General features: G+C 33.2%; 1 protein-coding gene across 11 annotated transcripts in view; it reads right to left on the reverse strand.

Moving 5' to 3' along the window:
- LOC126769939 (disintegrin and metalloproteinase domain-containing protein 23) overlaps positions 1–16,247 on the reverse strand; it is a 533,325-nt gene that overhangs the window by 85,599 nt on the left and 431,479 nt on the right. For all 11 annotated transcript variants that reach the window (XM_050488959.1, XM_050488967.1, XM_050488957.1 and 8 more), the window contains one exon: positions 14,972–15,118. In XM_050488959.1, coding sequence (XP_050344916.1) covers positions 14,972–15,118 — 147 coding nt within the window. The remainder of the gene's footprint in view (positions 1–14,971; positions 15,119–16,247) is intronic.

Here is a 16,247-nt window from a genome sequence, read left to right on the forward strand (position 1 = left end):
TCGAAGAACGCGTTGAATTACGTCAACGAACGCGGTATAGATTCGGGTACGACAATATGGACCTAAGAAAAAAATATTTTTCGTGTACGAAGATTATTATCTTTGTGGGCACGTATGCGACACAGTTGGGTATGAAAATCTGGAGCTACGATGTCTCCTCGCAAATAATAATATTAAGAATGTCTAATATAGATAGCCAAGATGGCCTAGTGGTTAGAATGCGTGAATCTTAAGCGATGATCGTGCGTTCAAACCTGGGCAAGCACCACTGAATTTTCATGGGCTTAATTTGTGTTTATAATTCTTCTCGTGGTTGACGGTGAAGGAAAACATCGAGAGGAAACCTGCATGTGTCTAAATTCATTGAAATTCTGCCACATATGTATTCTACCAACCCGCATTGGAGCAGCGTGGTGGAATAAGCTCCAAACCTTCTCCTCCAAAGAGAGAGAAGGCTTTAGCCCAGCAATGGGACATTAACAGGCTGTTAATGTAATATAGATATTTAGTATTATAATACATAACATATAAGTCAGCCAAATTGAGTTGGATGACCTTTAGTCCGCTTTCTTAGCACTAGTTGATACTAGTTATTTTATATATTAAATTTCATATCAATTAATTTTCTTAAGAAGACGGAGTCTGGATGTTGGAAGTATATGTAATCCAGTACCTCGGAAAGCACGTAAAATCGATGGTCCTGTGGCTGAACTCTTTCCGGTCGTGTCGAAAAGGAGGTCCAAGGATGAGAATAAGGGAATAGAGAGTGCACCTGTGATTACGCTCACACTTGTGCACTATAATATGTCCTGCGCAGTCAGCTAATCTCTCTTGAGATTGGCCGCCATGGCCGAAATCGGTCCGGACATTATCACCGTCATCATTTTTCATATGTTCGTGGATGTATTATTTGTTTGGTTTGTTAAAATAAAATAAATAAATACATTTCCTAACATTCTACAGTAGAACAAAGTAAATGTGTGCGTTCACATTCAAAACGTATACGATAATTTCGTAAATAATATGTCGTCGAGGTTCCATTCTCGATCCCCTTCGACCTAATCTCTTCGCGGACAAAACATTCCTATTACCTCATGTATACATTGTTGGGATGACTTAGTGCGGTTTGTTAATATGCTTCTATGAGAAATGTTACAAATAGAGAGCCATATATATCTTCACTGCCTCGTTTATTTAGTGGCTTGTTGTAAGGCCGCAGACCTGGAGATCCTGGGTTAAATTCCTAGGTCGGGCTAGTAAAAAGTTAGTGGGTTTTTCTGTCAGAAAATTCTCAGTAGCATCCCGGAATCTGGAAGTTGGAAGTGTGGACACTCCCGTGCTTCGGAAAGCACGTAAAGCCTTTGAACCTGCGCGAATCCCATCGGATTATGAGAGTTACGGAATAGAATGTGCACCTGTGTATGCGCACACACTTGTGATCTATAATATCTCCCGCGTAGTTGGCTAATCTCTCTTGAGATTGATCGCCGTGGCGGAAATCGGTCTGGAGGACATTATTATTTATATCTCCACTTTATTATAAATGCGAATATGAGTTTGTTTATTTGGTTATTCTTAAACACTTGAGTCATCGCCACCAATAATGAAAAAAAATGTTCAATTTTTTTTCTTTTTATGTATCATAGTGAATTTTATGTATCAAAAATCATATAACAGCGTAGCAAAATGCTTATGTATAATAATGTGTAAATTAAAACAAAATCACGAAATCGTGTATTCGTTGAAGCAGAAAATAAAGGACGTCCTAGAGGCGGTTAAGAGAGTGTTAAATTCCAGCAAATAATAGCCTATCAAATATACTTTTGAAGGACTTACACTAATAACTTTTTAATCTTAGCCTCGTTCATAGCACATGATGCTTCACATACTTCCACGATGATATATGACAATTATTTTAAGTGTGCAACTCGCTAGGCTATTTGTCACGTCAGCTTCTGCTTCTGAAGTTTCCATGTTCTCGACTATTGCCAATTTTCAGTGTAAGATTAAGTTTCCAATATATGTGAAGTAACTGCTTCCATATAATCAATCTGTCAAGAAGACCATTTCTGTTCGTGTATTAATCTTATAAAGAATCATTTATGAGTATTATAGTGCCGTGATAGCGTAGTGGTTAGAATGTACGTTCCTGCAGTTAATTAAATTGTGCTTATAATTTAGTTCCTGTTTTGTGGTCTCCTCTTCAACGATTTTGGTCACGCGAATTACGCACTCCAACACAATTGTACTGGCAAGACCGCGGGTTTTATTATACCCAGGACCTCGCGATCTTCAGTTATTTAAACTATTCACAAAGCAAAAGAGTTACTCGATTAAATAATGTATTTTAAATATAACGGCTACAATACATTGTGGTAATTTAAATGAATGCAAGGTTTAGTCTTCATAATATAATACAAGTTAATTTTTGTCTTCCCATCTCAAAGTTTAAACAAAGCAGAACTTATCCCGAGTCGAGTGGTCCACGGAGGCGTTAATAAACGAAACTCGGGCTTCTAAAGCACGTTCAAACTTGTCTATGTTCGCATGAACTGCTAAACTCCGCTCGTACTATTATATATGTATATAATATATTCATTATATTTAAAACAATTTATATAGATTATAATATAGTCTGGATGGATAATTTTTGTATCATATATTTGATGGGCTGGTTGGCGTGGTTGGTAGATACTTGCGCCGAAGGTGTGGATTCGATTCCCAATACAGACATTTGTGTGCATGAACATGTCTGTTCCTGAGTCTAGATGCAATTATCTATATAAGTATGTATTTACAAAAGAAAAGTAGTATATGTAGTATATCATATATGGTTTCCAAAGTACAAGCTCTGCTTAGTTTGGGATAGATGGCCGTGTGTGAATAATGTCCCAGGATAGTGTTATTATATGTTGGTTAATTTTATAGTTTTTAATAATATTATAAATGTAGTAGTAAATATTATAATTTATTGTTTATTTGGAAGCATGTAAATTGAAAAAAAAACGTACTACTCAGAACAACATGCTTCGATGCTTTATTTTAACAAAACACGACTTTTATGAAGGTTTTCTATTAACGACGTGGTTTTTATTATATTTTTATTATCTTTAAAAATTTTAATTTTTTATTATTTAATATGTACAACGTAATGTCAAAACCGAACGAAGCTGTAATAAATCACAAAAATGGGCCGAACATTGTTCGAACAATGTATGAATTATTACAAGAGGCAAAAATCAATTTCGGGTTGTAATAAACCCGTCATAATTCGATAAACGCATCCGCGCGAGTGCAAACGAAATTACAATTCACCTCGCTCCGTAATTACATGTAATCAGTTGTAATCGAGCGAGCCAAATGAGTTCCTGAGCGCTAAATAATTTGACGCTTTCCTTGTAATACTACTATAAATTTTGACTCGACTCGCTTGTTTGATAATTTTCGCCTTTTAAAAAGCTGTTCGTGCAAAATGGTCCAAACATTTCTCGCTGAAAATTTAAGTGTAGTTAAGGAATTAAATATTTTATAAATTTTTGGGCACATATATTTTAATAATTATGCGTTACTATGCAATGCAATACAAATAAAAGAGGTATCTCTATTGGATGCCTCTTAATTTTAGTGATTATATGGCTTCGGATCATAGAGTGTATCGATAAAGGATCTGTCGATAAAAGCCATTGCATTTTACATTCCTTCAAACGAGGCGTGAAGAGGCATCTTGCGGGCCGGCAAGGCGAAGAAGGCTAGTGCAGAACGTTTTTACCGTCTGTACTGGCCGTCGTTGCGTTTGGACTCTACTACCACTTATCATCAGGTGGAGTAGTCACTTGCCCTCCCGGCGAATATAAAAAAAAAACTGTCAACAAAACTCAATAAAAGCCAGGAGTTAACATCTCTATACCATTGCTTTACGGAATCCATGTAAATTCAGGTCATAGTCCCATCGAGTGAGCGAGAGAACAAAGAATGCTGCTAAGTTTGCTTACTAGTTTGTATTCTATATAATAGAACAGAGATCATAGATAACTAATTAACTATTTGACAATACAAAAGTTCTTATAAGCTTTATAAAATACAATGAACGACTGAACAACTACTTTTATTTTAAGGTTTTAAGCTTTCAAGGTGAGTCGCCTTGAAAGCTTAAAAACACTTAGAGAATAATTTATTCCTATTTTATTACTTAAGAATAGGTTTGAAGTTTTTCCTCTAATGTTGCCCATATTTACTTTAAGAAGTTTCATTTTATTGCCATCCGAAAAATAAACTGTGATGAATTTATTGGTGGTTTTAAAATTTGTATCTAAATTTATGTAAGATCAACATATAATATGTATACATGTTATTTTCACTGGGCGATAATGGTTCTTTAAATAACTGTTATTGTAACAGAAATTGATAAATAACAGTACAGTATAGTATCAGCCTATGAATATCCAACTGCTGGGCTAAGGCCTCCTCTCCTTGAGAAGAAGGTATGGTTGGTGGAATACACATGTGGCTGAATTTCAGTGAAATTAGTCACATGCGGGTTTCTTCACGATGTATCCCTTCACCGTCAAGCACGAGATGAATTGTAAACACAATTAAGGCACATGAAAACTCAGTGATACTTGCCCGGGTTTGAACCCACGATCATCGTGTAATTGTTAAGTACTTGTAAATAAGCTTATATTTGAAATTAGTTCACGTCATTTGCTATTAGTAAGTTTTTCAGTGTCGTTACACAAATCTATATCCATCCCGAAAGATTAAGAAACATAACGATCAAAAAAAAATTATTTTATTAGTAATATTCAAACAAACAAACGCTTTCATTATATTGGTCAAAAATATTTAAGAAGTGCCATTTGTACTGAACTATCAGCAATTTTATTAAAACTTTAATAATAAGGCTTAAAAATACAGCATACGACCTCGTTCTCGTCACAAATCTGGTGTCAGTAAATTTATACAGCGGCTCTCCACGATAAGGGTCGAGGATTATCTCACCCCTGACAAATGTCGGTTGCTATGACAGTTTCACCCTTGAAGCGTGCGCACACTTAAGACTTTTCGAGTAAAACTAGAAGACCACGAATGGGAAATTAATGCAATTTAAGAAACAAAGATTCTATTTAACGCAGGCATTAAAATATTTAAAACAAAATATGATTAACAGTAGAACTGTTCTTTAAGAACAAATTTGAAATACACGCGTTAGATTATTTGTGATATTGGCTATAATAATTGTAATATTCAAATAATACACGCGTTAATATAGCGTAACAATGTAAGTCGGTTGTCAACATTTCACGTGTGAGATATAAAGTGGGTTCTTAAAGCTACAAGTTACTCATACTAAAATAGCACCGTAGTGCTTTATGTATTTAAAAGTAAGTAATATTTAATTATCATAAGTAGTAACGGAGCATGAGATTGAATCGTTGATACTCTTGTATAACAAGATAGCTTTCATTGTTAATAAATAATGTTTATATACGTCAGTGCCTTGAGTATTTTGCCTTATTAAAAAAAAGAGTTAGTGTGCATTTGATAATTTAGTCATTGTTTTTATATTTTTATTTTTTTATTATGTATATATTTTATTGTTTTGCTGTTCGTTAACTGTAATCTTCATAATTATTATTTATAATTTACTAAATTGCTTGTTTACTGCCATTCATGAATTAGTTTTAAGAAGAAACTTGATTGGTTGAAACGATTTAATTATGGTATAATATATGTGGTGTGTACTGTATGTTTGCCAATAAAAATAAAAACAAAATAAATAAAAATATTTTTCACAGTAGAATAATAATAATAATAATACATTTTTATTTATTTATTCACAAAAAGTTTACGAATTGATATATAACAATTAAATATCAACTAAATAATGTGAAGACTGGTTGCTTACAATAGAAAAACTATTCTATAAGACACCGACTTCCACTCCCGTTTACATGAACAAAAAATAAGTAAACGTATAAAAGTGAATACATATTTCGAACCGTCCAAAGGGTTGAATTAATTTAATATTTTTATAATTAATAAGCGACACTCTTGTCTGAACATTAAGCTCGCTCTTTAGAGATGGACCGATAGATTGACACTGTTCGCAGTGACAGCTGTGAACACCAGATATACGAGTAGCCGTGTTTGTTGTTTTTCACTTTGTTGTTATTTGAATTTATGCTTAAGTCACATATTTTATAATGTAAAAATCCATGTTCTATATTAAAAAACGCTAATAATGAATTTGCTCAATGAAAACACGTAGATTATAGATGTCGAATTTCCCCCAAAGGTCTTTTTGAATTGTAAATAATTTTGGAAATGATAAAACTTGGATGTATATAACTTTAATGCATGAGGATAAAATTAAACCGCATTTCTACCCGTTATGGAACAGCGCGATGGAAAAAGATCCATGATCTACTTTTTATAATGAGAGATTTCACCCAGCAGTGAAGATGTTTTTTTTTTATACCAGTAACATTATCAAATAACGGAACTTATTTATTATTACAGTTTATTTTATTGCATTGTGCTTATAAAAAAAATTAAAAAAATATGATTATGTCATTATGATCGATTTTGGCCACGATGGATTTGAGCAGTGATTCGCCAACTGCGCGAGATATTATAGTGAAAAGGTCTGAGCTTAAGCACAGACACCTTTAGTCTCAAAATCGTAAAGGGATGAGATTAAATCAAGGTTAAATACATATATGTCGATTCAAACGGCGCTATACATGCAAAGCCTTAATAAAGCCCCACAAACGACTGTAGTATTTTATAAAAAGTATTTTAAAATTGAAAACGTACAATTCGAAATAAAATAAAGTTGAAAAATAAATGAAAGAAAATTTAAATTCAGAGTAAAACTTAGCCTTAATTAAACACATTAGTCTAGAAAGAAAAACAACGGAGGCGTAGAGCTTAACGTGAATACAATTCTCTGAATTTACCCTAAATAGATTTTATTTGGCAATTTAAATAACAAATACATGGAATGAAAGAGGTATTTATTTAGTTCATGTACTAGGTGTTATCTTGGTGCGGTGGTTAACTTATATCGCTGCAGATCTCGACGTCCCGAATTCGAACATAAGCCATTTTAAAAGGCATGATTTTGGATTTTATTAGATATATATAGTTAGATAATAATTGATATAAGAATAAGGTCAGATTTAACAGTCTTGTGACTTGTGACTTTCAATTCGAGATTCGAGATTTGCTTCATGCTTGGCAAGATCGTGATTATATATATATATATTATATATGTATATATAAGTAAGGTATACACTCCTATTGTAGCGGAACAATACACGTTAACAAATCTGGCTCAAACTAGTAATTGATATTTTTGTATGAATTATTATAGAACAATTATCATAGTACAAAAGCTATTTCTGTTATCACGAGCAGTCGGAAACAAAAGCGTTATCTAGAGATTAATCAATGGTATTGTTATATTTCGTATCATGATAACAGTCTCACGGGATCCCTATTGACTAAAGGGATTTGAGTCAAAATATTCACCGTAATTAATACAAGCCCGTTATAGCTAAAACTACGATAATAACTTGTTCATATCTGTTTGGATTTTATTTGTTTTATGTTATATTATAAGGTACTGACTGTTTTGATATTTGAGGTTATGTTACGTTTGATTTAAATTTAGAAATCGGATTTTGTTTTTAAGAACACTAACTGGCATTTCCTTTATCTGTTTAAAGATTTAATTAATAGTGCTTTAACAGATTGTAGACGATATAACCCAGTGGTAAGAACGCGTGAATCTTAACCGATGATGATGGAGCAAAGCCGGGCAAGAACCACTTAATTTACATGTCCTTAATTTGTGATTACAATTCATCTCGTGCTTGACGATGAAGGAAAAGATCGTGAAATCACTGAAATTCTGCCACATGTGTATTTCACCATTTTCACTTTCTGCATTGCAGAAGCGCGGTGGAATAAGCTCCAAACCTTCTCCTCAAAAAGGAAGAGGACGCCTTAGCACAGCAGTGGAACATTCACAGGCTGTTAACTGTAACAGATTGTTACGTCATCACAAATAAACCATTGAACTGATCGTAAAAAAATAAAAACAGTTGCTTTAATGTTGCTGTTTCGCCAATTAGAAAGCTATTACGTATAATAAAATATGATGTAGCCTATGATTAGTCCTCCAGATTAATTTCTTACAAGGTTAAGCAAGCGACTATTTATATACTGCCTACTTGTATAATCTGGGTTACTAATGAGAATGCCTTGAAATTTACTTAGTGGTAGGTACCATCCACCCATCTTACTCTACTCTACACTATTCCACTTATTATATTAAACAGCAATATATCGTATAGTTTTGTTCCGGTTTGAATTGTGAGTTAGCCAGAGACAGGCACTAAAATCTTAGTTCCGAGTAGACTAGCCGGTTGGCGTGGTTGGTAGATACTTGCCTTTCACGCTGAAGGCTATATAAGTATGTATTTACAAAAGAAAAGTAGTATATGTAGTATATCAGTTGTCTGGTTTCCATACCACAAGCTTTGTACAAGCTTAATTTGGGAGCAGATGGCCATGTGTGAAAAGTGTTCCAGGATATTATTATTAAATTATTATTATAGTTCCTAAGAGCATTGGCGATCTTAGAAATTGTTAATATTTTTTACAGTATCAATGTCTATTTACTGTGGCGATCATTTACTACCATAGCTCATTAGCGCGCTCTCCAAGCTATTATATACATAAAATTGATTTACATACACTGATCTCATTACTTCACAAATCCCAGTATATATTTTCAACGTAAACTCTCCATGTTTTAACAGTTCAATGTTATTCGTGTGTAAAATTAAAACGCGTATTAATGTTTCAGTTCGCTCGCGTCAAATGAACGCGTTATTATTTCCCGATATGCAATAGTTTGTAATTATATTAACAGGAATATTTCGGAAACACTAGTACGACTCGCTTAATTAATAGCCACCGTTTATTGATATTTCGTATAGTCTTTGCTGCGGTTTCATTCTGTTACCGATTATTTTTAATAATATTGATTGTAAGCCACACGTGATCTCTTCAAGTACTTATTTAGTAATAGCTAATGCACGCCATGCATTGCAATGCTTTAAAGTTTGTAGGCTTTAGTCTAATAACTTGCGCTAAAATACTCGCCGTGCTCAAATATATATCAATTTTAATGAAAACCAGTTGAATGTCATAGTCGTCCCTGGCTCACTCACCATTTAACACAGGAATATTTACAGCAGATTTGCAGTCTTACTTATGTATGTTTGGTACTCATGATGTGCCTGCACAGCGGTAACACACCCCGCGTTGTGTTCTATCGAAAGGGCGGATCTAATCGGATGCGTTATATCAACACGGTCCCGCAGCCTCTTCGATCTATGCCGAGGGCGGCCAGCGAAGTGGTTTTAGGGTATGAATCCCAAATAACCCGGTTCCCACCTCCAAGGGAACCCGGTACCTTACCTCTACCGAAAGAAAAACAAAATATTCTATCGAAATAAACAGCAAAATTTTACTTGTTATTCTCTATCACAAAATATAACTAGATATAATAATTGTAGAATACATATAACAATAAAACTGAATGTGATTTATACTGTATTTTTTAAATATGAATAAATATTCCCTTCAGCGCTATTTGTGCATAATTATACCAATAAAAAAGATAACCTGTCACGATACATCTCAAATAATTAAGCCAAATTGCGTAATTTATGAAATAACTCCGCTAAAAAAAACAACCCGAAAATTAGCAAGTCATCCGAGTAAACAGAATTTAAGAGGTCGCGTGAAAAAAAAAATGATTTACGAGGACCAAGTTAATTACGGTACTTATGGTGTAAAGCGAAACAGCTACAGTCATACGAATAATTATTCTAGCGGAGTGCGTTGTTCGTAATAATTTTTAAGCCTTAAAAATGTGGGAGTGTGTAATAACGTGGAGAGTTGCTGTTTCGTTCTTTTGCTGTCGAAAGTAATAAAAGAAAATATTAACATTTTTTTTTTGTAAAGCCGAGCTCGTTTTCCAATGAAAATTTTAGGTTAAAAAGAAAAGTGTTAAAAATTGTAGTACGTAGGGTTGCCGCTCAATTATAATTTTAGTACTTACCTATCCTGACTTTTCACGAAATAATAAGGCATATTATCTGATATTGTCTTAAATATTGAGATATGAACAAATATTAGAATACAATCAGTATTGAGTCAAGTTGTTTTTGCTGTGCACTTAACAAGTACATATTCCGCACTTGCTATTATTCTTCTCAAGCATTTTTTAAAAATCTTTTAGTATCTCTAAAAACTACTACTCAATTATTTAAGGTAAATTTAGTTTTTTATTCATCAAAACTGCTTGAATTAAAAAAAATGTATTGCATATTGCGTGTAAAAAAATAAACTAAAGCTACCTATATAAGTATAGACATAATATGCTGTCCATGATTTTTATGCAGATGTTTTGTTGTTCTGCAAATCTGTTATCAAAGGTTTTCATCTATTTATAAGTTATTCAGCCTTCGCTTGGAAAATGCGTGGAATGAAAACTCTCTCTCTGACGACATAGTAAGATATAATCGATTTTAATATTAAAATTTTTTTTAAGTGCAAGCTTAAATTCTTACTTACGGACGACGAAGGAATCTAACTTGGTGTACTTGAGCTGTTCAAAGGTGTTCTTTTCACTATTTTTGATTATGATATGGTTTATAACTGTCTCGACACTATAGTAAAAGTAATATTCCACTGCTGGGCAAATATGGATTGGTTATACATCTGTCAGAATTTTTCCTTTAGTAACAGTTACAGTAACAGCCTGTGAATGTCCCACTCCTGGGTTAAGGCCTCTTCTCCCTTTTCGAGGAGACCACCACGCTGCTCCATTGCGGGTTGGTGGAATACACGTGGCAGAATTATAGTGAAATTAGACACATACAGGTTTCCTCACGATGTTTTCCTTCACTATCAAGCATGAGATGAAATTAAGCACATGAAAATTCAGTGGCGCTTGCCCAGGTTTGAACCCACGATCATTGGTTAAGATACACGCGTTCTTACCACTGGGCCATCTCGGATAACTTTTTTCCTTTCGCCTCCTAGCAATAATATAAAATACACGAAAACTAATCATAACTTAATTTGCAAAAAAATGTGATTTTTCTTATTTTAAATTATTGTATTATTCTTACGATACTATTTAGATATAACACGTTATGTATATTTTTGTAATTTGTTCAAGTCTATTTATAATTTTATGGTTTGCTTATTCAAAATGTAAATATTTTGATATTAAACGGCTGTTCTTTTTGTTGCCAATTGGCGTTAAATTTCAACCGGCCGACTGTTCATCGAAACTAATTGGCCTGATACAATTGGGAGCCCTTGTATACGTATATGATTTTATCCTTTGAAATAGATACTGTTGTCAGCATACAGGAATAATTTATATTTGCATGAACGCATTATGTAATTTTAACTAGTTGATCGTTTTGATTGGACTTAAAACTTCATTCATTCATAGACAGGGGTTTTCTCATAATCCCCTGGGATGGCAATCCAATGGCTTTAGGTAGTTTCCCAGGTATGGAAGTATAAACAAGTCTGCGACTAAGAATTACTTGATAAAAAGCCTAATAATCTTTATGGCCGGACCAGGGATTTGAACCGTGGTCCGCTATTGAATATTTTCTTAAATATTTTTTGTCTGAACAGGTATAACGATTCGAGCCTAGAATCTTCGAATCTGTAACAAACTAGACAATAGAACACACATAGGCGATATAATATATTCAAATATTTTGTTCAAAATATACCGAAACACTGAAACAAGATCTATTAAAGCTCGTTCCACATCTGCGGTGTAAAATTTAAATATTTCTACAATATATTGAACATACTTTATGGAAATATTTACAAATCCTTCAGAGCTGAATAAACAAACAGGACGCACTCTTGTTATAATATATAAATACTTATGTATTTGTTCCTAGGATATAAGCTCAACTTCACTTTATGTTCGCGACTGCATTTTAACATTTAATTGTTTATTTAATAATAATATATACTGTAATAATGCCTCGTTTGTTTAGTGGTTACATTGTTCGGCTGAAAGTCAAGAGGTCACGGGGTTCAAGTCCGATTCGGACCCAAACTTTTTGAGTTTTTCTATCAAGGAGGGATCGGAGCGTTTCGGATTCGCGAGGTAGCGTGACAATTATGTCCCTCGGAAATCATGTAAATTGTAAGCCGGTCATTTCTCTCTCCATCTCAATCATGTTATATTGTTATCCCGTCGGTTTATGTGAGTGAGGGAATAGAGCGTGTTGTTGGAATGTTGAGGGAATGACGTGCACTATATTTTTTATCTAATCTCAATCCCTCAACTGTGGAATGCTTTGCCTGAGTCCGTATTTCCTATCAGGAACAACATTGGTGTTATCAGATCCAGAGTGAACAGGTTTCTTTTAGGCAAGCGTGGTACATCTTAGACCGTGTCGATGCTTAAGATCAGGCAAGTCAACGGTCAAACGCTTGCTTATTGAGTTTAAAAAAATTAATCTTCACAGACATCCGTACCTTTAGTGTATCTTCCTAATCAATCAATGTTCCAATCAATGGCAATCCGACACGACCGGAAAGAGTTCAGGCGCAGGACCAATGGCTTTACATGCTTTGCGAGGTACGGGAGTGTACACACTTCCAACTTCCTGACTCCGGGCTGCTAATAAGATTTTTCGACAGAAAATAGATCTAGTGGCCTCTTATAGGAAGTATTTGAGATCTCCTCTACACACAAAGTCCTTGTAGATGTTAAGTAAATCATTTCTTTAAATGACATTAAGATGAATAATCAATCGTCGTCCTAACATACTATTGTTAGAATAATCATGATCATTGAAAATATCTTCTGATTTCTTTTTTATGTTTCATAGATAACAAAAAAAATATTATCAATAGCTATCGAACTTGAAAAAAAATCGATTGACTGTTTTTTGCCTATTTTTATATAGACGACATTGTTAAATATGAAAATGTTAGATATATATATCGAAGTCCGAACAAAAGTGTAACAAATTTTAATCATAATTAGCATTGGATAAATGTATTCGTTGTACCGAAAACAATAATTAATTAGCAGTAGTTTAATTGCGAACGGAACGCCGCAGTCCGTTGCTACAAATTAATTTAGACGTATCATTTTAGCTTTGAAATTATTTGTCAATGTTTCAATATGTTGGTTGTGTTACATTAATTGAATTAAATCTAAATTGTTTGATTTGATTGGATATTTCAAAGTGATTTTAATGTTTCGTCGTTTGTATGGCTTTCTACAGGCTCGTCTGTGTGCCAATAACTCATCAATTGCTTTTTTTTTATATTCGCCGGGAATGCAAATGACTCCACTTCACCTGATGGTAAGTAGTATCAGATTCCAAACACGACGACGGCCAGTACGGCCCGCAAGATGCCTCTTCACTCCTCGTTTGAAGTAACCGTGCCGTAGGAAGGTTGTAAGAGGAGCGGAACACGTGAGCTGGTAAAGAATTCCATTTACAAAGAAAGGAGTTGCCAACTTGCTTTGTGCGCGATGGAATTTATGTCACAGTTAGTTGTTCTACCACTCAAGGTCAATACTCTGTACTGTGACCGATGTGAACGGTGATTTAGCCTGTCTTATGGCAAAAGGGATATAACATAAATGCTATGCTTTGACAGCACATTAGCGGCGTAAAGAGTCGTAACAATTCTTGCAATGCATATGTGTGGGCGTGATCATTTACTACAAATATATATATGCTGAAGTATCTTTGTCTATCTGTCTTTCTTTTACGATTGCACGGCTAAAGCACTGAATCGAATTAATAAGGTAAGGGCAAAATTAGGTACAATAGATTAGGCGGTACATACATTAGCATACATTAACACAATAAATAAGAATAACATAATTATATATGGTATGAAGTAAGCTTGAACCCCACAAAGAAGGACATAAGCTTCATATACCTAACACTTGCTCCCCCCATCGCTAATACGCGGGCGAAACCGAGGTCGAAAAGTAGTAAAATTTTTTTATTTATTATAATAACAAATTTAACGTAATATAGATATTATAGTTTGAACCTGATTTCAGTGATTTAAATTTAAACTGTGTTTATTAAAAGAACTCAATAAAAGTCATGTATAATTTCATATTTTTTATACTTTCGATAAAGTACGGCTATTCAATAAGGTCATACTCGAAACTCACCGCAGAAAAGGTCGTGAAATGTCAGAAAATTACATGCAACATAATGTTAATATAACATTTCAAGAATACACGCAAAATTGTATTCACAATTACATACTAATAAATACACCAGTAGAAGTAATAAATTTTATTATTTGTTAATTTTAATATCTTTCATATAATAAACTTATGAGATATTTATAAATCTTATAAAACAAAATATCATATATTGTCAATTCGATGAGAGTCGTTTAGTTCTCTCTTTTTTATATAAGAGCGGGAAAACTTTTTTGTAACTTTATTACGAAACAATACTAATTACGTTCTGAAACTGATTATATGTTTATTAAATACAATATATAAATCTGTAATTATTAAATATATTAAGTGAAGTACACAAATAAGTATTTCTAACAATACGTAACCCAGCTTACGATAAAGTATCCATTTCATATAAGTGCTTATATAGTTAGTTATGGTGTCGAATGAGATCGAAAGAATGTGAATCCTACCTACCTTGGCCGAAAATTCCTCGATAAATAATGTTCATGTATAAAAAATTAATAATAAAAACATTATGAACACTAACAATTTTAGGTAGCATGAGAAATATTGTAATTATTAAAAACAATACTGACCTTTTTTGTATATTTGATACTGGCATATAACAATGTAAATTTTGCCATATAAAAATATTAATTAAAAAGCATGCAAACTGACCGATAGATCGCCGCCGTAGAAGGGATGAATGACAAAGGTTTCGTTTCCAATGTGGATGACACCGGATACGCCGTTGCAGGTGTGAAAAGCTGCAGAGGCGCCTGGATAATCCTTAACGGTGCCGTGATAATAGCAGTGCTCAATTTCCTGAAAAAAAAAAACAAAATGGTATTAATATAATTATTATTCAAAAGCTAATTGTTTGCGATGACTTCATTTAATGGATTTTAAATTGCAGATTTATCTTGTAATTGTACTGTGTTCTGGTGTACTTCCTGGTAATATGACGGTAAGTTTTTTTTCTTCATAGAATAGGAAGGTGGACGAGCATATGGGCCACCTGATGGTAAGTGGTCACCAACGCCCATTGTAAAAAATGTTAACCATCGCTTACATTTTCAATGTGCCTTCAACCTTGGGAACTAAGATGTTATGTCCCTTGTGACTGTAATTACACTGGCTCACTCACCCTTCAAACCGGAATACAACAATACCTAGTACTGCTGTTTTCCGGTAGAATATCTGATGAGTGGGTGGTACCTACCCAGACGAGCTTGTACAAAGCTCTACCTAGTTTAAGGAAGACTGACTTTTTTAATGTGATTATAATTCAAGTTTAAATTGAATTAAGTATAATAAACATTTTCGAATCGTTCAATTAGTATTTTCCGAATATAAATTTGTAATATTTCTTAGTTAGTTAAAAATTAAAATTAACGTTTAAATGTTGTTACAAGTCCCTGCATTGTAATTGCATTAATACTAGAAGTTAATTGAAAACAAACATTCTTTACGAAGTTAGTTACAAATATCCACTGTACATAGAAAACAGTTCAACATGAATTTAAATGATATAATTATTTTTGTGATAAGATATTCTGGTCGTGAAAACCAGTTAAGGTGAAATTTAAACAGTTTTTAATTTTGAAATATTTCTTTTTGTATTTGAAATTTCTTTTATGAAGTAAAATACTTTCAACGAAATTAAAATAGTACACAAAGAGTGTAATGCTAACAATAAACATGTATATATTATGGTTTAATAAAACCAATTCTAAAACCAATTTATTATTAAAATTAAAAATGTTATCATCCAACCGTTTGGAAATTCAGAAATGAATTCTTCAAAGAAATTAATGAATCTTATAAGAGAATTTCAGCAAATTTCATTGCTCTGTAATATTTCTTTGTCATTAAAAAAAATCCTCTTCATGAAGCAATAAATCGCGATGGCTGATTAAATTACTTCCGTTATCTGTTTATAAATTAAATAAAA

This window comes from Nymphalis io, chromosome 8 (assembly GCF_905147045.1).
Source record: "Nymphalis io chromosome 8, ilAglIoxx1.1, whole genome shotgun sequence".
Classification (NCBI taxonomy): domain Eukaryota; kingdom Metazoa; phylum Arthropoda; class Insecta; order Lepidoptera; family Nymphalidae; genus Nymphalis; species Nymphalis io.